General features: G+C 39.1%; 1 protein-coding gene across 3 annotated transcripts in view; it reads right to left on the bottom strand.

Annotated features, from left to right (window-relative positions):
- Positions 1 to 669: 669 nt before the first annotated feature.
- PDGFRB (platelet derived growth factor receptor beta) overlaps positions 670 to 24,548 on the bottom strand; it is a 96,904-nt gene continuing 73,025 nt past the window's right edge. For all 3 annotated transcript variants that reach the window (XM_026686246.2, XM_087955181.1, XM_087955180.1), the window contains 7 exons: positions 14,791 to 14,900; positions 12,809 to 12,931; positions 7,606 to 7,717; positions 7,268 to 7,367; positions 7,067 to 7,172; positions 5,342 to 5,586; positions 670 to 4,547 (listed from right to left, as the gene is read on the bottom strand). In XM_026686246.2, coding sequence (XP_026542031.2) covers positions 4,439 to 4,547; positions 5,342 to 5,586; positions 7,067 to 7,172; positions 7,268 to 7,367; positions 7,606 to 7,717; positions 12,809 to 12,931; positions 14,791 to 14,900 — 905 coding nt within the window. In that variant the 3' untranslated portion in view covers positions 670 to 4,438. The remainder of the gene's footprint in view (positions 4,548 to 5,341; positions 5,587 to 7,066; positions 7,173 to 7,267; positions 7,368 to 7,605; positions 7,718 to 12,808; positions 12,932 to 14,790; positions 14,901 to 24,548) is intronic.

The following is a 24,548-nucleotide window of genomic DNA, read 5'->3' as shown; positions in this document are numbered from 1 at the left end:
ATTTAATTCTAAGAACTGTAAATTTCTAAATCTGTATGAGTCAGTGTTTTACGCAGTTTGTAATTCAAAGAGGATTAGAATACAAAAGGTCACTTTTTTTGTAAATCAATGCTGCAGGCTCAGATTATTTTCTTATAGCACTCAACTAGTTCTTTTATGGTTTTGTTAGCTATTGCTTTATATATGTCTGGAAAGATTTTTTAAATTAAATCTTACTTTTTTAATGTGGAAAGAAATTTCACTTTGGAATGAGTAAGTTGCTGTATAAGATTATGCCTGTGAATAATGTGAATTGAAAGGATTCCCACTTTGTTTAAGACATCTATAATAATGAATAGACTGAAGTGAAGAAATTGATTTTCCAATCCCTCCAGATCTCCTCAAACACTTGCTTGATTCTAGAATTCAAAATGCTATTGAAAGGCTTACTTACTTTGCGGGATCAAGGCTTTAAATGCCAGTAACAAGCCAACAATTAATTACATTGTATTCCCCATGCTTTAATCTACAAAAGAAGCTTTAGAGAAATTGGACAATGCATTGCATTTTTGTCAATAGTCTGCTGTAGATTACGCAATACAACAAGCAAGACTCTACCCTATCCTATTTCTTCCAGTGAATAAAACCAATCCAATCCAATGACAAATAATAAAAATTGTATATACATCATTAAGAAAAATGTTATTTATTTTGAAAATAACACTAGTGTGACAATATTTTTCTGAAATCTGGCTAATAGTGGTTGCTGGATGTAGAAAGATATGTATTTATATATGAGCTATATTTCAACAATTGTACGTTAAAACATTATAGAAAATGGATACTTAATAAAGATCAAACCAAGTTTGCAAAAATTGATAGATGTTCCAAGTTTATCACATTTCATTCAAGACAGAAACTGTTCATTTTGATTCACTCCTATTAATATTACCAAAAACAAACGGACATATAAAAAAACAAACCCACAAACAAACCCAATAATCAAGCAAGCCAATTATCAGCAATATAAAAGTACCGTAGTAAATGATTCTGTTTAAAAATATTATATTGTTACCTTAGGTCAAATTATGGCTATTAAATTCATGACAACATAAAGGCCCTTTGGTTAAACGACTCTTGCTTTCTCCTCTCCATCTAGCCAATGTGAAAGACTCATCAACAATGCTCACTCATCTAACTTAAGGAGAAGCTAGGGCTTGGTGTCATTTGGGACAGGAGACCTAGCAAGTCAGAATGAATGGAAGCATCTGAAAAAAGCATAGCACCTAATAATTTGGGGTTAGAGGAAGAAAGATTTATCAGTTTTCTTTCTGACAGATTAACTGTCATTTAGCTTTTGAGGGAGGAGAAACAGTAACAGCAGCAGCAAGAACAGTTTTCTACGGAAGAAACCAACCTTTACCTTAGATCAACAAATGTTTCTTAAAATAATGTACTAGTACTTCACACTGGAGAGTGAAACGATGGTGATGGTGTGGTACTCTTATATTGGCAGTGTCCTTGGTTGTTCCACTTGGCTGGGAACAATTTTACCTAAAGCATTTAAACCCCAAGAAGTGCAGTTGAAAAAACTGTTCAATTCAATGTGCTGAAAGGCAAATGAAGCTTTTCCAGGAAACTGTTAAACTTAAAAATAAAATAAAATCTGCTGAGCTAATACTGCTGTGAAATGTATCTGCCCCTGCGTTCTTAAAAAGCTAAGGAAACCTACACTGATATCCCATCCCATCCAATCCTATCATTTTGTTAGCTGCCTGTCTAACTTTTGACCTGCCTCATTATTTTAAGAAAAGATGTAAAGAATGAATTCTGGCCTCATCTGAAGGCAGGTGGCCTACCTGGGAACTAAACTATTTGACCACTGAAATTATTCACTATTCAATATAAACCTGTTTTAAATCAGCTTGTGACAAATGTGCAATGTGTGATCCATTTGAAAAACTCTATAATTGCCTGTACAAAGTAGGCTAAAAAAAATTAAAAATATATCATAAAAATAAAACATGTAGGAATGTAGGAGTAAGCTGTAGTGATGCTATATTTCTAAAAGACTAAAAAGCATATTAGAGATCTAACTATGGGTCCCCTTCTCAGAAACAATTAGAGACTTGATGCTTTTTGTATTTTCAACAGACGATATAATCAATTGGGTGATGATTAGAAAATGTTATCACAGAATAATTTTAAAAGCTGATTGAAAAAAAAGTATATAATATATTTGAAGGAGATAGACATAGTACTGGCCATAATTTATAGAATAATTCATTTTAACCATTATAACACTGGACTTTAAATTGGCATGTTTGCCTGCAAACATTTCCTAACTCTATTGTTACCACATCAACTGTATGTTTATAACAAATACTCTGACTGTGCCTTAAAAAAAGAAAAAATATATCACTGAGAAAAGCTAGAGGTAAATATGAATATTATTTCAAAAATGAAAAATTGTTAATAGATCGACCAGAGGAAAATAATCACTGTATATGCCCTCCTGTCTATCTGTATGATACACACACACACATACATACACACACACACACACACAAACTATAGGTATATAATATATCTGTCCTACAATTAATACAATGTGATCAAAAGTAGCTAAAATACTTTTTAAAAAGAGGATAATGAGGCACTTTAGAACTACCTCTGTAGAAAAGAGGACACTAGATTTTTTTTTTTTAAAAAAAAGTCTTTTTATAATAGATTGCTTTCTGAGTGTTTGCATTGTGCAAAGCAAAGGACAACATGAAATGCGCAAAAGCATTTCAGCTACCTGCTCATTAAATCTAAGTAGCAGCCAATGGGGGGAGTACTGGGGTATCAATGGATTAAAAAAGGCAAGGTGGCAGCCACAGCCAAAGCAATCCTCACCATTGTGCCATATTACTACAGATAGGGCACTAAATGAATGGCGGGGGCCCGCCCTCCAATTTATATAGGGAAAGAGACATTTATCATAGGAGCTGGTATGGGACCTGGATCTCCTAGATTTTTCTGCCTAGTAAGTAGATCCGCTTTTGAGCACGCTGGAAGGTATTTTGGATACGGCAGCCCAAAGCTATTAAGTGCTGTCTCCAACCTCAGAAAGACTGAATAATGATAATCAAGTCTGATTGCTGGAAATGACAAAGGCATGTCAATGCAGTTTCACTGGCCACAATAAAGAAAGAACTTCTTGCAGCTGGAGAAACTTTTTCAATTTCCCAACCAGCCTACAGCCTTAGGGTTTTGCGTGAGTTGCTAAAGTCCCACCAAAGACCAGTTAGATCCAATCTCATTTTCCAAGATCTACCTGTTGCAACTGAACACCTGTAAGATTCAGCAGAATACAATGGCAGTTACTAATAACCCTCTGAAATAAATCAAAAATATAGCTGCCCATCAGGCAGTGAGGCTTTTTTTTTTTTTTTGCTTAAAAAGTGCACAAGCAGAAAGAGGGAAAAAAATGTATGATCCATGTTTCATCCTCTTACGGTCTTGGATAAATCCAAGCATTCCTTTTTAATCACTTCATTTCATCCAATGAAAGAGCAGCCTGCTGGAAATGTAACACTGAATGTTCCTTCTCAGCTGAATCTCTGGATGAATCTCCACGCACTCTGCATTTTTTTTTCCCCTTAAAAAATGCTGCTTTAGCTACTGTCCTTAGCTACTGCCTGGGCAGCTGCAGAATCTGAGTACCTGTAACTCATGAAATCATTTACCTTGTTGGAATGCTTAATGAAAGAAGTGGGAGACCCAAGAAGAAAGGCAGGCCCCAGCATTTATAAATCTTAAACAATGGACAAAACTTTTCTGAGTCTCCTAAGTGACTTCTGCATGGGACTTCTCCTGTCCCATCTGTCCCATTTCCCATCCTTTCCAAGGATATGTTTTTAAAAGCGTCACTTGATAATCCAGTAAGCGAGTAACGGTCAAGAACAGTTGCACGAATCAAAAGGCATTTGTCCCAATTGAACCCCGGGAGGCCCTTTTGCTTGACCTCGTGGAGATTTGCTTTGTCATGGGGAGAGCCGTTTGATCCAGAAATTGTTGTGGCTATTAAGTGAAGATAATATGTCATAGATTTTCTTCTGAGACTCTGATTTAGCAGGTGAAAACATGTGTGGTGAACTAAGGCATCTGGTGACGGAAGAGCCAATTCTGCATTAAAGGTTGAAATGAACGCAATCCCAGTTCAGAAGCCACCAAGAATTATCACACAACACTGACTTGAATTGTTCTGATTTAGTCTGCGGTCTTACTCCGATACTCCTGGTCTCAGAAAAGACCTCATTCGATAATTCCAGGCTTCTGTTTTAGGTTACAGAGGAAGGAGGGACAAGCTGCAGTTGTATTTTGATATGATTGAATGAAGGGGTATGTGCACGTTTTCCCACTGGGTGGAACTCCCCAGTACTAGCACATGCAGGAACACAGAGCACTGGTAACCCTAGCAATCTGACTTTAACTCAGGTGCTTCTTGTTCTTCTTCTTGCTCTGGGGCTAAAGGACTGTCACAAGATATAGTAGATGAAGTGTTTGCTTCATTCAGGGTTGAACTAAAAATTGAGAAAGAAAAAGAGGGAGAATTAGGACCATTCAATTGTGGTAGACATAGCTGAATGGCATGAATCATCATCATCATCATCATCATCATCATTATTCTCACTATTGTCATAGTCATCGGCATCATGAGCTAGTGATGCTAGAGAGGGATGACAGAAAAATTCAGGAACACCTGCTCTAATTTTTGAAAAAGAAATAATTTTCTAGAAGATAATTTGGGAGGGTTATTTAGTAGAATAGAATACCTTTGTTGTCATTGCATTCCACGAATACAATGAAATTTGAAAGCTACTCCAGCACAGTGCCCCAAACACCACATCACAATCATACTAGAGAGTATTTAAAAATTAAAATAATTATAATAGGACTAAATCACAAATGCACTGTTTGATTCCAGACAATTACTGCCTTGGAAAAGAAACTGTTTCTCAATCTATTAGTCCTCATTTTAAGACACCTATAACGCCTTCCTGATGGTAACAGTTCGAAATATGAATGTCCAGGATGAGAACGGTCTATGGAGATTTTTAGTATTCTAGAGAGGAGTCTGCTCTTCGCAATCTCTTCCAAAGAAGAAAGAGAGCAACCGATGATTTTTTGTGCTTTTTTTTATAACTCTCTGGAGCATCTTCTTATGAATATATTCTTCAAGTGAAGGCATTCTGCAGACCTTAAAATTATTTTCAACAACATTTTTCATATTTGTTAATATTTTCCTAGTCAAGAGAACAAGCAGTTGGGATGGAATAACGTCATGGTAGGCGATACAAGTTAAAAATATTCTAACCTTGCTCTGCTGCTAGAGGCCTCTGGAGGGTTATTAGTGTCTCCTTCTGGTTTAGGATCAGGCAAAGGAATGATATAATCGTTGTCCGCTCCATTCTGCTCCACAGCTGTATAGAGGACAGAACTTGAACTGTCACTGTCACTTGCAGTGGACCTAGAAGGACTGAATCCTGTGTTCCTGGGCCTCGTACGCATAATAGCAGGGTGATCACTTTTCAAGAATTCTTCATTGACCTGTTGATACTTCTGCTCGCATGCAAGGAAATGAGAATAAGAAAGAATGGATAAGTACATACACCTATTCATCTACATTGAACAATGCTTTATATCTGAGTTATCATACATCTGGATGTTGCAGAAAGTTAACATATTATCACTGCAATTCCAAGGATTTAGAAGTCATGGTTACTGAAAATGGATGGATCTTACTTTGAAGTAGATTTTTTAGACATATATGAACCTGTATCTCCAGGAGTAAATGAGGAGGTCAAGTGTGTCTCAACATGGAGACTATGCATGCACTCTGTGTTTCCCTTTTTTGAAAAAAAGTGCACTGTATAAGCCATTTGTTTTGGTCATGTGTCTATATTTTGCTAACTTGAGATATGCCACCTTTATCTTTCAAAGGTTTGAAGGGCTTCAGGACCATGAAGGAAGCTATTTGTCACATGAAATCTGGTTTAAAATGGGGTTGTAGTGCATATCTTGGTTGCAGTCTGGTGCACCAATCTGTAGCCAATACATTTCATCAGATTTCCTTTTCTTCTACATGCCTGACTTATTTCAGAATCACGAGCAGGCTGAGTGACTTGTTGAGGTCACCAGAATGTAACAGAGTCTGAATAGAATCATTCAGAAAATGCCAAATTTTAGGTTTGGTAAAAAACTATTTTTTTAATATTTAGCTGTCATTCCCTGCCTCCAGGAATGTTAATCAATTGAGATTTGAATTTTGTACATTACTTTCTAAGATTATAGCAGCAGTTCATAGCAGTTAAGATATTTAACAGCTGCAAAAGTAAACAAAAAACCAACAACCCCTACTAATTCAGTGTCACCTCTACAATGGTTCTTTTATTTCCTGTCACTTATTTTACTTCAGATTTCAGGAATACCTGAGAATCCCCCAAAATGAGGCTGATGTAGAAATGGGTTGGGCATTCAGCCCACAGATTTACAACAATACACCTCAGGACTCCTACTATTGCTCCTAGTAAACAACATGATCCATGATTAGAAACATTACTATATTACAAAAGAGACCAAACTGGAGAATTTTGATACAACAAAATTCCTCACCTCCTACTTCCCAACAAAGTAAGCCTTCACTTACTAGTTATGATTATAGCATACTTTTTATAGAAAAAGATATTAGGATGTTGAGCTGCTTATTGAAACTGGCTCCCATTTATCATGCTCATTCTTATATCTAAAGCCACTGGGTACTGCATACAAAAACCAACATCTTTTAAGAGCTTATGACAATGAAGAACAATAGATCAAGGTTTAGAATTCTGGATGGCAACTGAACATTGGAATCTCATCAAAAGTGCTAAATTAATAGGAAACATATTTTTCAGTACTTTTCCCAAATAATAGCCAACAAGATTTGGAGACAAGTACTCAGTCCCATATCCTTTCTATGGGTAAAATAAAAGATATAATCTAGATAGATTTTGGTTTAAAAATTGATCTTCTTTATCTGTTCAGGTCAAATATAGTTTACCTTCTTGTAGCTGTCTGTTAGCAGGTTCCCCATAAGTACTACCAGTTGAAAGAAAGGTGGTCGAATCTCAAATTTCTCTTCCCAGCATTTCTGCATAATTTCATAGCTAAAAACATATGAAAGAAGATTTCAAGGTTTGGGAAAGTCTTGAAAAGTAGATGACATTTCCCTTAAAGACAATTGTTTACCCAAACCACTCACATTTCATTGGATGCATGGGTAGGTTTGGACATCCGGTAGCCACGTTTAATAGCATTATAAAATTGGTCATTCATAGGCAGTTCAGGATATGGAGTCCCACCTAAGAACAAAAGAACTTAAGCGACCACCATTTCTTTCTCAATTTCACACAATGACAGGGTTGTTGAGAACGGTCCCTCTCTCAGACAGAAAAATGGATGATAGAAAACACTACTATAAATAGAGAAGATTATGTAGATATACTACAGAAGTAACATTTTTTCATTTTAAACACAGAATATTTGCAAGGAAGGATTATATCAAAGGTTAATTTGGCAATGCTGACCACAGAGACATACCTAGAGTGAATATTTCCCACAGAAGAATCCCAAAAGACCACACATCACTTAAGGTAGTGTAAAGGTTGTTGAAGATGCTCTCGGGGGCCATCCATTTCAAAGGCAAGAAGGTCTATTTAAAAAAGTAAAATGGATTTTATTTTTTTTAAAAACTTCCCATAGTACTGACCATTGAAGGTTTTTGAATGGTTACTTTGCTGATGATACAAGAAGCAATGGGTGGAAACTAATCAAGGAGAGAAGCAACTTGGAACTAAGGAGAAATTTCCTGACAGCTAGAACAATTAATCAGTGGAACAATTTGCCTCCAGAAGTTGTGAATGCTCCAACACTGGAAGTTTTTAAAAAGATGTGGGATAACCATTTGTCTGAAGTGATGTAGGGTTTCCTGCCTAGGCAGGGGTTGGACTAGAAGACCTTCAAGGTCCCTTGCAACTCGGTTATTCTATTCTAAACTTTTCTGTGAATGTTAATGGAACTTGTTAGGAAGAACTATGAGTCCTTCCCAGTCAAGAGGGATCTCATGACTATAACCTTGCTATTGTCAGTCCTGTTTAGCATGATAGCAATATGACAAAATGTCACTCTGATCAGCAGTAAAACACTTAGTCAAGTAATACCAAGTTCTAAATTTCATATGTAGAGAATGGATTGCTCCCTCAAAAGTAATTTAAATGATGACCCCAACCCAAATCCAACTTCAAAGAAAGGATGGCTATTTCAAAAACAGAGATGGAAGGAGAATAAACTTCAAATACTAATTTTCTTCACAAGTAACAATGTATGGAAAAAAATCCACATACTGAAAGCTAATAGGGCTTTAATGAGGATGCTGCCTGTAACATTTATTGGTCTCTGGTCACATCCTTGAGTCTGCAAATATTAACGCAGGCATCCAAACAGAGCAACTTGTTCATAGAGACCACTATTTACATTGTGAATATTATATGTATTAGATTGTTTCCATAGTGACATACAACAGTGTGGTGAGGAAGAATTGGAGATTCATGCAATATTAGAAAGACAATATAGCCACAGACTTTTGGTGCCTCTTAAGTGCAAAGTAGCTCTTTATGCTTCCCAAAATGTCAATAGTTTTATTTTAATAGTTTCTAATTTTAATGGATTTTATTTGCATTGAAATACATCCTGAGAACTGTTAGTCAAAGACTATCCTACATACAGAGTGGTTGTGAACTTCTAGAGATAAAAAAAAAATAAAAAATACAGCCTGAAATAATGGATTAATATTAAATTGGATAGAAAAAAAATGGACTGGTTCAGCAAAAGACACCCTCAACTGAAGGACAGCTATATTATGCTCGTTACCATCATTTCCTGTATTCCTCTCCCAAGCTTATGCTTTTCTGTGGCATGTGAAATCAGTCTGCTTCTGTCCCCCCCCCTGCCCCCTTTAGCAGCTTGCGTGCTGTTCTAATCACCATCTTCTAGGGTGAAAGAGAGCTCGGTTGTGCAACCAGCACCAAAAAAAAAATAATTTCCAGGAAGAATTGCAAAGAGCCAGGGGTTTCGTTTCCTATTTGCTGGAGAAAGTAACAGGGTAAGGGAGATTTAGAGACGTGCCTTCTGTTTCCAGCTGTGCAAAATGATACATATTGGAACTCTGGTCATACTTTGGTTTCAGTCCCTGAAAGCTTTGACCTAAGTGTATATATGTACCTCCCCCCCCAAAAAAATCAACAAAGTGATCAGCATGGGAATGCTAAGATCAATAGGGTAATTTAAGTTTTATGAATGAGGAATTTGGGAGCTTGCTTATCTGTATCCATAATGATATTATGTTCAAGTTGTACTGTGTTAATGATATAGCTGTATAGATATAGATATAGCTATATAGATATTAAAAGGTGGCTCAGTGGCTAAGACACTGAGCCTGTCAATCAGAAAGATTGGCAGTTTGGCGGTATGAATCCCTAACGGAGTGAGCTCCCATTACTTGTCCCAGCTTCTGCCAACTTAGCAGTTCAAAAGCATGTAAAAATGCAAGTAGAAAAATAGGGACCTCTTTGGTGGGAAGATAACAGCGTTTCGTGCGCCTTCAGCATTTAGTCATGCCGGCCACATGACCACGGAGACATCTTCAGACAGCGCTGGCTCTTCGGCTTTGTAATGGAGATGAGCACTGCCCCCTAAAGCTGGAAACAACTAGCACGTATGTGCCAGGGGAACTTTTACCTTATATAAATATTAGCGGAAAAGAAATGATTGGCAATCTGAAGTTCATTAGATGTTTCAGATTTCAACTCCAACCAGTCTTCCCAGGATAACCAATGACATGGAATTATACAGATTATAGTTCTAAATATAAGGAGACCACCAAATTGGTGAAAAATCTTCCTAGCATATTCCCGCAAGTGCAAGGTCCACTTTTTGGATCATTGAGTGCCACTTTGCATGGTCAGCTGTGTCTCCAGGACGCAGGCCTGTGGTTTGCATATCTTTGTTGATGGTGTCTTGCCATCTCGGTTTTGGACTCCCACGAGGTCGCTGGCCATTGACTTCTAGTAGGTAGGCAGAAGGCAGTCTTGGCAACGGTGGAAGGTGCTGCTCTCAGGACATATCCACACCAGCGGAGCTGGCCTTCTCTCATCTTCTCTTTAATTGGTGCCACACCAAAATGTTGTCGAATGGTGTCATTTGTGATGTGGTCAAGAAGGGAGATGCCCGATATCCAACAGAGCATTCACATTTCCATGGCATGGAGATAGCTTTCAGTCCCTGTTGTTGCTGCCCAGCATTCAGTGACATACAGTGCAACAGGGTGGATGGTTGTCATATAAATTTTAGTGTGCTGTGTGTGTATTATTCAACACTTCTCTCAATACGTCTCCCTGTATGCACTCATTCTCCTAATGGGGAATTACCTCAACACCCAGCCTCCACCCCAACCTCTGGAGCCACACTTCCACTCCCTGTTGGCTGTTCCTCCTCTCCCTCAGAGTCAGTCTCCACCATGGGCATGACAATTAGTGAGTGTTCTGACCTAGGCTTCCCCAACAGCATGAAGCCGAGTCCTTGTCCCAATAAACCCTTTTTATTTAATTTACAGTGAATTCTTCTCCAGCAAATCCCTGGCCCACAGTCCTTCACAGATAGTTCACAATTTACAGACCTTTAGCAGGCTTGGAGTGTGGCTAGGCTGATATCTTTCAGATGCCACAATACTTGGCAAGAATGCAGGAATGAACTAATTGTCTCCCCTTTCACTCCTCTTTTATTTCCTGTGGGAGGGGCCATTCACTGTCCACCTGTGGCTTTACTCCCAAGTCGACCCTTGTCCCTTAGCAGTTCCCTTCGTCTGGCAACTTTGCACATGTGCACACTGAGAACAGGCTCCAGCTGTTCTTCTGCCTCACTGATGTCTGATCTGAAGGCAGCTGATAACTGTCAGACATCCCTGATCCCATCTCTGCCTCTGACGCAGAGTATTTTTCACAGCCTTCCTCAGACTCCAGGACTGGCTCATGTTTCTCCTCAACCTCCTCACTGTCTGAATCTGCTGCCAGCTCTGCTCTGGTGGGCCACAGTCAAATACCTTCTCCAGGTCTAGGAATGCCATATGTAGTGGTTGTCTCTTCCCATGGTGTTTCTCTATGAACTGATGGGCTGCAAAGATGGCATCAGTTGTTCCACATCCTTTAACAAAACCACATTGTTTGATGGTGAGTTGGGCGATGCTGCAAATGCATTAATCAAGGATCCTCTCAAAGATCTTCATAGTGTGAGACAAAAGGTGGATTGGTGATAGTTAACTGAGTCACACTTGTTCTTGAAAATGGGAACTGTTAGGCTTGTTGACCAATCAACAAGTAAGGAACATGGCTAGTGTTCATTATACTGATTATAGCATTGAGGAACTCAGTCAGCCAAGGTATCCGTGTCTCACACTTCCTTTAGTTTCCAGAAGTCCATGGATTGTCAGGTCCAAGGGCCTTCATGTTCTTAATTCTGTTCACAACATTGTTGACTTCTTCTTCAGTTATGAGTGAAATGGGCTCATGAGTTGGTGTGTCTTCTGGAATTGGTGGATGTGGGAATTCAATGTTGGAGATCTTACTGAAATGATCCTGCCATCGTTGCAGGATCTCCTGTTTGTCTTGGAATCATTTGCCATCCTTGTCCTTCATGCATATGTAATGTTCGTTGTTTTGTGCCAAGTTGGTGAAAATCTCTTTTTAAATTCAGGAAAAAGCTAATCTTTCCAGAGACTTAGAAATATGGAAGTATCTTCATGAAGAATATCAAAACAGGCTCAATTATCTGGTGGGTGAGGCCAAAATAATCTCTGGTCATTTATTGTTAGATGTCCTTGCTTTGTGATGGGAGGCTCCTGGTCTTAGATGGTTATGTCTATGATTTGGTGAAGACATCCTAGACACCAACATGAAACTTTTGCCAAACTTGTGGAACTTTCAGTGTACATTTTGTAGACACAAGACTTAACTGCTTTCTAGTGTATTTGAAAGCTGCGGGCCCACAATCTTTGTTAGGAAACTTATTAGATAGATAGAGGTTTCAGATGTACATGGGTATATGTGGAAAGTAAATGATCAGCAAGAAAGAACAAGGAAATGAGTTATGAAATGTGGCAAGAAAGTGTCCATTAGAAGAAAGGTATATAAACTGGAGCTGGAGATCAGCTCGGGCCACTGGCCTACAGCTGTTCTTCCTGGACCAGCTATGACAGTGGATCTCATTGCAATGGGTTATTAGTGTAAGTTCTGTTACGATGGTTGTTTATGTTCTAAATTACTAGTGAAATAAACCTCTGATTTTAAAGTAAGAATTGTTGTCTTTGTTGCTGTCTTTTGTTTCTTTCATTGGATTTTTCCACGATACCACCAACAATCAAAAAGCCATAACTATTCAGGCTACGTTTGGTCTAATTAAAACATAATAAAGAAGATGTCTTCTGAGAATTCATAATTCCTACTCTTTTAATGGTGGCTGCATGTGGGTATATGGCTAGCCAAACAAAACAAATCTTCAGAATACTTGTGGATTTGAAATTTAGATTTGTGGGCATGTGCCTTCCCTAAGAAATGTAGATTTCCTAAGAAATTTAGATTTGTGGGCATGTGCCTTCCCATGGTCAGGTGGAGCAAGGATCCTAAATGTATGTTTAACTCTTCCTATTTTGGTCAAAGGGACCACCCATAGGCCAGGTAATCTTGCTACTCACATTTCCTTTGGAAATATAATTTGAATCCCGCATGATGTCCCTGGCTAGGCCAAAGTCACAGATCTTCACCAGTTTCCCTTCACAGATCAGTACATTTCTCGCAGCCAGATCACGGTGTACACACTAGATAATAGGGAAAAGACATATTGAGCATATAGACATAAATCTCGGATGTCCTAATTTTTCTTTCAAAAGTAATTATTGTGCCTCAGAGTTCCTCAGAACAAAGCAACATCACAACATGCAGTGAGACATGTAATGCATATGATGAAGTGCTCAGGCAGCTGTTCTAGGAAGATGTGGAAATACTGCTGTCTAAGCTTTATGACTTAATTTTGTCCTCTGACACCACAGCCTCATTTTGTTAACTTTATTATCCTTTAAAATACTCTGCAAAGACTGTGCAAGAAGACCCACAAAAATTCAAGTAGCAGTGCCTTAGCTACGATACTTATTTTTAAGACCATTACCCCACCACTGTCACAGGTTGCTCAAAGCATATTTGGAGTCAGTTTAACATTTATTTATTAAATTTATACACTTCCCACCTCACTTTTTGGGACAACCTTTAGGTAAAAACAACAGTACACATTCATACTTCCATTAATGCAACACTTTGTTCAAAGAAAGAGTAGCGGTCTTGGGTTAAATCTAAGGCTGCTCCGTTCTACCTTTTGCCTTGGTTCACACACACAAGCACGTGTGTGGAAGTAGGAACTGCAACCAGTCACAAGGGAACAGAAAAACAAAGAAATAGTTTGTTTCCATTGTTTACTATATTGTGGCATTTATACCCATGGTTCCAAAGAATCCAGAATCATACAAAATCAGAGAATTCGATTTTGGACACTAAGTTTATATTTCATGTTAAGCCATCTTTTGCTTAACCACTGTTTGTTGAATAGCCACCATTGCCTGGCTCACATAACATGCTGAGTTTTAGAAACTACAAAGGCTGAATTCATACTACATTGCAGAATTAGTTCCTTGTACTTTGAGATGCTGTGATTCTTTCATCCATCAAATTCATTATTTATTACATGTACTGTATCTGCCACCTATCTTGCTATTCAAATTCATTGCTGGGTAGAACCTGATAAATTCTCTGTCTTACAGCTCAGGATGTTTCCCAGCCATATTTTTTTAAACCTTGTGGTACTAGCAATTGCTTGTGACATACATACTGTATGTGACATTCTGGCTTGTAAGAATGCACTTCAGGAAAAACAACTGCAGATTATGTGGTAACTTAGAAGCAGTTTCTTTGTCTGCACAAGTTTTAGTCTTTTTTTAATCTCCTTGCCACCAATATGAGCCAAATGCCTCACGTGACCAAAATGGCTCAACACCAATCAAGATTATGACAACACAGACATGCTGATGAGTGAGCCATTGTGTCTGAAATGAACTTTGTGACACAATTAATTGGATTTTTTGTGATACTTACTAGGCTGCACGACAAAACTTTTTTTTTGCTACTTGAAGGAGAGGAACCCCTCCATTTAATCCAAGGTGGCTTAATTCCCCCAAGTTAACCAGGTTTGGGAGCATATAAAGCAAGATATATTCAGAAAATCTTCTGTTTAATTGGTAAGGAAGAATACAAACCAACAGTCAGCTTCCCATTCATGATCTATCAAATCTGTATTCTGAAGGACTGGCTTGAAGGATCTGAACATACTAAGCTAGTCTTGTCTTATTGAATGTCATAGCTTTTGGTTTGTGCATGCAGGGGGATTAGGTAAACACGGCTGGTTGTGAAAAAGGTTGCAGTAATGTCTCAGCAAACAACATACCAAAGTCTAGTAACACCTAAATTAACAGCCCTCCTATTTATGCTTTTGAGAGAATCACCCTTGTTCACCTCCACCTGTTTCTGTTTCTTTCTTGAGCATAAACACATACTCAACTATGTCCCCTTCTCCTTTGAAACCAAATATCCATAAATATAGTTATATAATCCTGAGTGCAAATATATTTACGTTTTTAGAAGCTAAGAACTCCATTCCCTTAGCCACTTGGAAGCTAACTCCAACAAGATCAATATAGCTGAGGAGAGGAGACTCGCTGATCAAGGTCACTTTTTCTGAAGCTGGAAATATAAAATAATACAATGTTTATTAAATCACCTTTTAAAAGGATAGAGACATAAAACCTTTCTGCACACATATACTATAACGGTCTTGCTGGAAGATAAGATTCTGGAAATACGATCAATGGAATCAGAAGCTTCTTTCACCCAACTTATAAGCACAATTAAGGCCAGAATCTGTCACTGAGTGAAGCAGTCTATCATGCCTCAGCATACAATTTTTATATACAGTGGAACCTCAGGTAGCGAACATTCCTGTTCGCGATCAAATTGGGTGACGAACAAAAAATCCACCCGATTTTTGAATCAAGTCACAATTCAAAAATCAAGTGGTGAACAAAATCGGTGGGGAAAGATTCTCTTTCCCCTTCGGCACCATTTTTTTTAACTGCACACATGCGCAGTCGGTCATGCTTTTGGACACAACCAAATCGGGTCATGACCAGAGTCCAGGAATGGATTATAGTCACGACCCAAGGCTCCATTGTATAGTGTTGGTGCTCTCTAGCCCCATCTAGTGGCCAGAGGGACAAATTTCATTATATTGTTTTGAAGCTGATCCAACCCTTTTACCCATCAGCCCGCACTCTCAAAATAAGTGCATGCTGGGAAGCCAGGTGTTCTGACTTGGTTTCCAAACATGATAAACACACGGTTATTTAACTAAACATTCCCTTTATTAGGAGCACTAGCAACTCTGGCAAAGAATCACTCTATCCCTCTCAGCAGGTTAACGAAGTCTCTAAATGCCTATGGAAAGTGAAGCTTGCTCTCTTTCCCCCTGAAATGGCTTGAACACACCAGGAGTCTCTTTCACTCACTACCCTCATAACAAAAGTCCTGGAAGGTGCACCCACTTTTCTCCCCAGTACCGGAGACATACCCATGCCGAAGGCGCGCCTGACTCTTACTTCCTATTAATACCTTTTCTTGGAGAAAGGAGCCAAACTAGTGCAACACTGTGCCACCCAACCTCAGCCCCCATAGCTAATACAAAAGGACACCATGGTTTTTTTTTTAATTTTAAAAATAAACTTTATTAAATATTAAATATATATATACATAGTACAAAACATTTCATAAAATACAATACCAAAAATATATACATAACCAATAAACATAAAAACATAAACATTTCTAATTGCTTAGACAGTGTGTTCTTATCAAACAATTTTCCAATACTTACTTCCTATATCTGGTAAATACTCCTATCATAACCTCTTTATATTTTCCCTTCCCTATCTGTTTACTCGCTGGTTTCTATCCTTTATCCAATTATACCAGTTTTCCCAAACTGTGTAATATTTTGAGTCTTCCTTATCTTTTAACTTTTGGGTGAGTTTATCCATTTCCATACAGTCATAGATCTTCTGGATTATCAAGTTATCTGTTGGCATCTGATCACCCTTCCAACATTGAGCTAACGCTATCCTTGCTGCAATGATTATATGTAAAATTATATATTTTATTTCTTTTGCGATTTCACCTTTTATTATTCCCAACAACAACAAAAAAATCAGCCTTGAGTTCTAATTGAATGTTTGTGATTTCTCTTATCCATATTCATATTTTTTCCCAATACTTTTTACTCTTCGGGCAAAGCCACCAAGTGTGGAAGAAGATACTCCTTGTTTGTTTACATTTCCAACAGAGTGGGCTTAAATTTGGATACATATTGGCCAATCTTGAAGATGCCAGATACCACCGATAGCACATTTTATATTGGTTCTCTTTATAGACCGCTGATTTCGTTAATTTATAGTTTTGCTTCCAAATTCTTTCCCAGTCTTCCAAATTGATATTATGTATATTACGTTCCTTGCCCATGCTATCATTGGGGCCTTGACTATTTCCTCTGCCAATTCAAATTCCAATAAGCAGTTATACATTTTTGAAATTGCTTTTTCATCTGTTCACTCTAAAAGTTTATCAAATTGATTCAGCTTTATGTCTATTCCATGTTCCTTTACATCTTTTTTATACCTTGTTTTAAGCTGTAAATATGGCCACCATTCCATCTTTACCCCATGGTCCCTGAGTTCTTGGTTTCTTTTAAACATTCCTTTGGAATCTAAAACATCTTAATATTTAATCCTACTTCCAATTTCTAGTTCATTGGGGTGTATCAATGCCTCCATAATGGATACCCACCCTGGAATTTTCATATAGTGTCTGTGCTTAATTTCTCACCAGATTCTCATTAATGAGTTTCGTATCACATATCTATTAAAATGAGTATAAGTTTTGCTTCCTGGGTTCCACATGAAGGCATGGCACCCCGCCTGCAGATCACGCCCTTCTAAGAATATAATATTATAAGTTAATATTCTACTGTTCCTCAAATTAACCCAATCTTTAACCCACATTAAGGCTGCCGCATTATAATATATTTCCCATGCAGGGAGTCCAAATCCACTTCTACATCTATTATCCTGTAATGCACTGAACTTTATCCTCACTCTTTTTCCTGCCCACACAAATTTTGTAGTCATTTTGTTTAATTCACTTTAAAAAATATATATCCAATTTTACAGGAATCGTTTGAAAGAGAAATAATAATCTTGGTAAGATGTTCATTTTAATAGTTGCAATTTTCCCTAACATCGATAACTGTATTTCCCCCCATTTTTCTAAATCTCTTTTTATTTCTTGTACCAACTTTATATAATTATCCTCTTTTATTGTTGAGCATCTTGCTGTAAGCCAAATTCCCAAGTACTTGATTTTTAAAACAATTTGTAAGCCCGTTACTTCCCCTAATTCCTTTTTTTGACTATCTGTTAAGTTTTTTGTTATCATTTTAGTTTTATCTTTATTAATTGTTAGGCCGGCCACTTCCCCACATTTCTCTACTTCTTTAATTAAATTTGGTCCTGATTCTATTGGTTCTTCTGCAAAGAATACAAGATCATCTGCAAAGGCTTGAACCTTATTCTTCTGCTTAATTTTTAATCCTTTTATCTCCTGATTCAATCTAATTCTTTTCAACAGAATTTCTAAGTCCCTATAGCTGACCCAAAAGGATACCATGGAGCACCCCAGCAGAGTCTCTCCCTTAGCAGGTTAATGAAGTCTCTAAATGCCTGTGGAAAGCAAAGCTTGCTCCCTTTCCCCCTGAAATGGCTCTAGCACACCAGGAGTCTCTCTCACTCACCACCCTCATAACGAAAGTGCTGGAAGGTGCGCCTGCTTATTTTTCCAGTACCCGAGACATATACATACATACATACATACATACATACATACATACATACGTCAAAGGTGCACCTGACTCTCACTTCCTATTAACATATTTTCTTGGAGAAAGGAGCCAAACTAGTGCAATACTGTGCTTCTCAACCTCAATCCCCATAACTGACACAAAAGGATACCATGGTTGATAGTACCAAAAGTTGCCAAGAGGTCAAGGAGAACAAGGATGGTTGTACAAAGATCATTGACAAGTGTGACCAATTGTGATGACCCAGAGCATGGCACAAAGGCAACACATATAATCAGTAGGTGTCCTTTTATTAGCTTCAACTTTGCCCCCAATGTCCTGGTTACCTTCTGGCTGGAGAAAAACTCTCCCATGAACAGTCTTTGGCTGCAGAGAATCAAGTCCAAAATGCGGTCAACAAAAACTGTAACTATAAGTCTAATCAAGGCAAAATGAGGTAATTAGTCCAGCACAGCAGGAGAAGGAATTCCAGATGTGAAGGCAACTTCAGTTGGGAAGTTGGAAAGATGCTAGGAACACAGATAAGCATCAACACAAGATAAACTCACATTTGCTCCCAGCAGCTACCGCACTCAGCATTCATTTCTTTTAAACTCTCTTCCCAACTGTGGCTAATAAAGGGAATCAGGACCCTTTCCTCCCCCATAAGCCATGCAACCGATGTTGCTCTTTTCTCTGTTCCTACCTGTGTACCCTAGGATGAAGAGGGGTGGGCCTGGGTCTTCCTCTGAATTCCCTCTCCCTTATTCTACCTCTCCCCTGCTCTGCCCTTCCCCAGTTTCCTCCACAGCTAACGGAGCCATGCTCCCACTCCGTCAGCTGTTTGTCTTCCTCCTCAGATTCAGACTCCGACAGGGGCATGACACCAATGCTGTTTCCATCCCATAACTGGGCCTGAATCCTGACTGAAAAGGATCCAGATCATTTGTTTCATCTAAGTTCCTCAGAAGGTGCTTGGCCATCACCTTTTCCACAACCTTCACCAAAAAGTTTGGAAACTGAATAAAAGTTGTCCAGGCTAGTGGGTCAAACCATTCCCAGGTAACCAGGCAAGACCCCTTCCAGCATGTCATATGTACTGGCACTCACACACTCTCTGTAGAACCCTCCTGCCAAAGGCTGCATCAGTCGATGCCAAAATTTCCAAGCAGTACTGTTGAATAAAGGGTGATGGTGAAGACCATGTAGCCGCTCAACAAAGTTCTTCCATGGGTGCTTGAGTAGCCTATGCTGCAGTCATTGCTGCACTTCTAGTAGAATGAGCCATCACCCCTCGAGACACTGGAAGAGACCTTGATAGGTCCTACCAATGTAAACCCTAATCTATCTGCCCACTGTCAACGGAGACACCCTCAACCCCAATGTGCCTGACTGGAAGGACACAAAAAAAGCCTGAGACTTTCAGATAAGACATGTTCTCTGGATTTATATCTTTAATGATCTATGAGCCTCCAGAGTGAGCCATGCCCATTCCAAACTGTGGGTAGGATAGGGATATAATTTTGGGAGAATAAGCTCTTGAGCCCTGTGGAACCTAGAATTAATCTTAGGAATGAAAGATGGTTCTAACTGCAAACCAACTCTATCTGGATGGAAAATACACAAATTTTCCTTTACCAAAAGTGCAACTATCTCTGAGATCCTTCCAGCCAAAGAGATGGCTACTAGAAAGGTTACCTTGAGAGATAGGAAGTGAAACTAGTAGATCTGAGAGGCTCAAATGAGTCATACCTTAAGGCCCTTGACCTCTTAGGCAGATACCAAGTAGGGAATCTGTGAACCACAGCTGGTCTAAGGTTGGAGGCTCCTTTTATAAATCTCCGGGTGGTTTGGTTCAGAGACAAGGACTCCTTCCTATATATGTATAATACTGAAGACAAAGGCAGCCCCTTGCCTGCGTAAGGTGATTGCTGAGAGCTCTTTGTAAAGACCCTCTTGTAAAAAGTTCAATATGTTGGCTACCGGAGCCGTAGAGAGAAAATCTTAGTCTAGATGCCCCATGACAGACCTTCCAAGTGGTTCCATATATGCGACTGGTTGATGATCTCTTAGAAGAAGACCTTCTAAGTGGTTCCCTATATGATTAGATTAGATTAGACTCAACTTTTTTGTCATTGCCATGGATACAGGCAACAAAATGCAGTTAGCATCCAACCAGAAGTGCAAAACAACAGTAAAATATAAATATATGTATGCAAATATGCAAGGCATCTATGAATATGTCAATGGAAAACACAACAAAATGTATGTACACGAGCACACAAAAATAAGTGTGACTGCACATATATGAACATATACAACTGTACAAAATGTTTATGGACACATTGAATATAAATACAAATGCACAGAGAATTATACAAAATACATCATATATTATCAAGGGAAGCATCAGCATATGTGTGGGAACAAACAAACTGAGGAGTTCAGCAAGGAAGCCGCTGTGTGGTAAAAGCTGTTCCCTAGCCTGCTGGTCTTAGACTGCGACTGGTTGATGGTCTCTTAGCCACTAGAATGCAAGTATAGCCCGCTCTGATATATCTTATCTCCTAAGCGCATTCCACTCAACCATCATGCAGTCGACTGAAACCACTGAGGTTCTGGATGAGATATTTCCCCTTGGTGTAACAACACCATGCGAGGAGGGATCCTCCATGGCTAGGTGGTTGAGAGGTTCACTAGGCCCGCAAACCAGGGCATCTGGGCCAGTAAGGAGCCAGAAATATGACCTCCTCCTCCTCCAGTATCTTTCTGACTACCGCTGGCAGCAGCAGAAGAGGAGGGAAAGCATACAGGAGACACTGAGGCCACTTGCTCTTGAGGGCATTGGTCCCTTCTGCCCCCTGGATCATGAATCTAGTGTAAAACCTGGGAAGTTTAGCATTGGATGGATGGGGGTCTACCACAGTAGTCTGAACAGATGTGACAGCTCCTGAAATAAAAGAGGGGAAATACTCCACTCTGAGGAGTCAATCCTGGCCCTGCTAAGCTAGTTCGCCTGCACATTTTCTACCCCCGAGATGTGTTCTGCCCTTATAGGCAGGAGATTCCTCTCTGCCCAAAGGGCCAGACATTCAGCTTCCAAAATTAATTGATCTGGTGCCACCCTGCCTGTTAATGTGAGCTTTGGTGGTGACATTATCTGTTAAAATTAGGACATGTGTGTTCTGGATAGTGTTTCTAAATTTCTTGAGAGCCCATTTTACCGCTCTCAATTCTAACCAATTGATGTTCTTTCCTCTCTCTAAAACAGACCACTGGCCCTGAGCCAACTGTGACTGCAAATGAGCCCCCCAGCCGGAGAGACTGGCATCAGTAGTGATTACCATACAGGGTGGCACTCTGAATAAGTGACCTTCGTGCAAAGCCTGAGAGGCCCACCATGACAAGGACTGCTTGACCGTCCCAGGAACAATGACTTTGAGAGACGAGTGACTTCTGCCCACCTTTTGGTGGGGCAAGAGAAACCACTGAAGCTTTCTAGAGTGTCATCTAGCCCAAGGCACTATGGAGATGCAAGAAATCATTTTCCCTAGGAGTTGTGATAAAAGTGCTAAAGGGGATTTATCCGTTCTTATGACCTCCCCCACCATGCTCTGTCCTTGCATTCCTGTGAAAGGAATACCTTGCAAGACAGTGTTAATCTTTGTTCCAAGATGCAATAAACATCTGGTTGGTGAGAAATGGCTTTTCTTATGGTTAATTGAGAAACCATGGTCTTGTAACAGGGAGATCGTCGCTTGGAGATCCCTTAAGGCCCAGTCATGAGAGGATGATTGGATTAAAATGTCATCCAGGTAACACTGCACTCTTACTGGGATGGTCCTCAAGCAAGCTGCCAATGCAGCCAGGATCTTAGTGAATACCTTGGGTGCAGAAGATAAACTAAAGGACATAGCCCTACATTGGAAGTGTTTCCCAGCGTAGCTGAAGCGTAAGTGCTCTCTGTATGCCTGAAAAATTCTGATATGCAGATAAGCCTCTGTTAAACCAATTGAGATAAGGAAGTCACCCTCCCTGACACTCTTTAGAATAGACTGTAGCGAATGCATCCAGAAACGCTTGTAAAACAAAAAATTATTGAGCCAGTTAAGATCTAAAATGGCTCTCCATCCCCCAGAAGCCTTGGGAACAACAAACAGCTAGAAGTAGAATCCCTTACCCTGTTGACTCAATGTAACTGCTTGGATGGCTCGAATATCCAGGAGGTGTTGGATGGCCTGTTGCATTAGCTTCCTACAAGATGCCTCCCTGGAAACAGGGCAAGGCAAGTAAAATCTGGGGGGTTGTGACCTAAATTCTAGGAAAAGGCCCTGCCTGATGGTCTTTAAGACCCAAGCATCAGATGTAGTAGCCTTCCATTGGGCCGCAAAAATAGATAACCTTCCCCCAATGGGAGAACTGCTGCCACAATTAGTGGGAGTGCTGGGGACAGCGATTTCCTCCCCCACGAAAGGGCTGCTTGCCTGAAACTGAGGCCTATCTCTGGCCGTTCTTCTCTGGGGGCGTTTCCAGCGATTGAAGGCCTGTCTCAAAGGCCTTTGTGTCCTGGCGCTGCTATCAGCACTGAAAGTTGACCTTTGGGAGTAAGGCACTGTTCTGAAATTAGAACGCCTTGCCAGAGAGAGAAGGTGTTTCTTTTTATCCCTGGTCTCCACTAGATGGGGGTCCAAGACCTCCCCAAACAATCTATCCCCTTTTAAAGGGGCTGATGCCACCTTCCACTTCTGCTGCCCATCGGTCTGCCAGTTTTTTAGCAAGACCATTCTGCGGGCAGTGACAGAAGTGGCAATGGCCTTGGAAGCAAATCTGGCATCATTTAAAGTGGCATCAGCAGTAAATTCAGCCACTACAACCAGCTTATGGATGTCTTGGTGCACTTGGACATCCATGGTGGGGACTCTGCCTTGCAGCTGATGCAGCCAGTGTAAGGAACCCCTCATAAAGAATGAGGCAGCCGAAGCAGCCTTGACTGACACCTGGTGGGTATGTTGGAGGGATTGTTTGATCCTCTTGTCCTCCACCTTCAATGCCTCCTCTGGGTCAGCGAGATTTGATGAGGAAGAAACCAAGGCTGCAACTGGGTTGTCCACTGATGGCACCTGTAATGAGCTGCTTAGTTCAGGCCCAATATAAAAATAGCAGTGGTTGTTGACCGATAACATGGCAGATATGCCTGGGGATTCCAGCTTCTTCTTCTTCTTTTTTTTGTAAATTTTATTTGAGTTTTCACAAAGAGAAAAAAAATACAAATAAAACATCTTTTTTGAAAGCAGCATAATCCCGGGTTATATTTCTTCGTACAGACACAAATTCAGGTTCATGCTCATTTTTATATTCTATTCCATATCTTATTACTATTTTACATTTTCTACATAGCTTCTCCCCTCTTTTAATTTTCTCAATTTTATTTTAATTATCTCATCTCAATTCAAATCATTGTATTTATATTTTTTGTCTGTCCTGTTTCAATTATCTATTATCTTTTCTCATTAAACAAAATTTCTCCTGTAGTTACTGATTGGAGTATGACGCCTTTATATCTTTTCCCTAAAGTTGTAACATTCAATATAATACATAACTTCCATTCGGATTCTGCTTGGTACATTCTTAAAATACACACTGTATTCTTAAAAAAAGAATTTATTTTTTTAATATATATAATTAAAACAACATTCCATTCCAATTCAATTCTATTATTAATATTAATATTCACTAAAGTCTTAACATCTTTAACATTACTTTTCAATTAAATATCATACTTCTATGGGAACAATTATAAGCTTTCCATAGTTAATTTCCCCCCCTCTTCACTTATATTTTATAAAACATTAACTAATTAAAATGTTCCCGTTCCTTCCTAATTCAATTTTCTCATTTATTTTATTTCACTTATTTTATTCACAAACATTTCACTAAATTACACTATTTTATCCCTCATTTTAATCATACGTTGTTTCCAATTTTCTAAAGTTATTTCTATTACTAATATAACAATACAATCTTATGTACCTTTACAGAATCCCTTTTTCAGTTAGATTTTCACCCATTATCTCTAAATAGGTCCTGTTTCTCTATATCTTGCCCCGGTCCTTTGTAACTTCTTTTCCTTTCCTTCTTCCCACTCTTCTTCTCTCTCCCCTTTTTACCCCCTTGTCTCTCTACCTCTATTTCTCTCTTCTGTATTCCCCTTTTCTGTTGCTTTCCAGTATTATACTTATTTTTGAATTATTTTTCTTTTCTTTGGTTGTTTTTTAAGTCTTAAATTCTCCATTCTCTTTCCCCCCTTTCCTTTTTCTTCCCCACATATAATTACTTGTTCATTAAAGATGGCTTCTTCTTTGTCCCAGTCTTCTTGTTTTGCAGTCTTTTCTTGTTGTTTCTCATAGTTCCAAATCTCCATTTCTAAGAATTGAAAACGAAGCCAAAAG

Source organism: Notechis scutatus, chromosome 2 (assembly GCF_049901735.1).
Source record: "Notechis scutatus isolate UNSWTSFEM ecotype Mainland chromosome 2, rNotScu1.2, whole genome shotgun sequence".
Classification (NCBI taxonomy): domain Eukaryota; kingdom Metazoa; phylum Chordata; class Lepidosauria; order Squamata; family Elapidae; genus Notechis; species Notechis scutatus.
The sequence above is the reverse complement of the archived record's forward strand: the minus strand, read 5'-3'. Positions and strand labels throughout refer to the sequence as shown.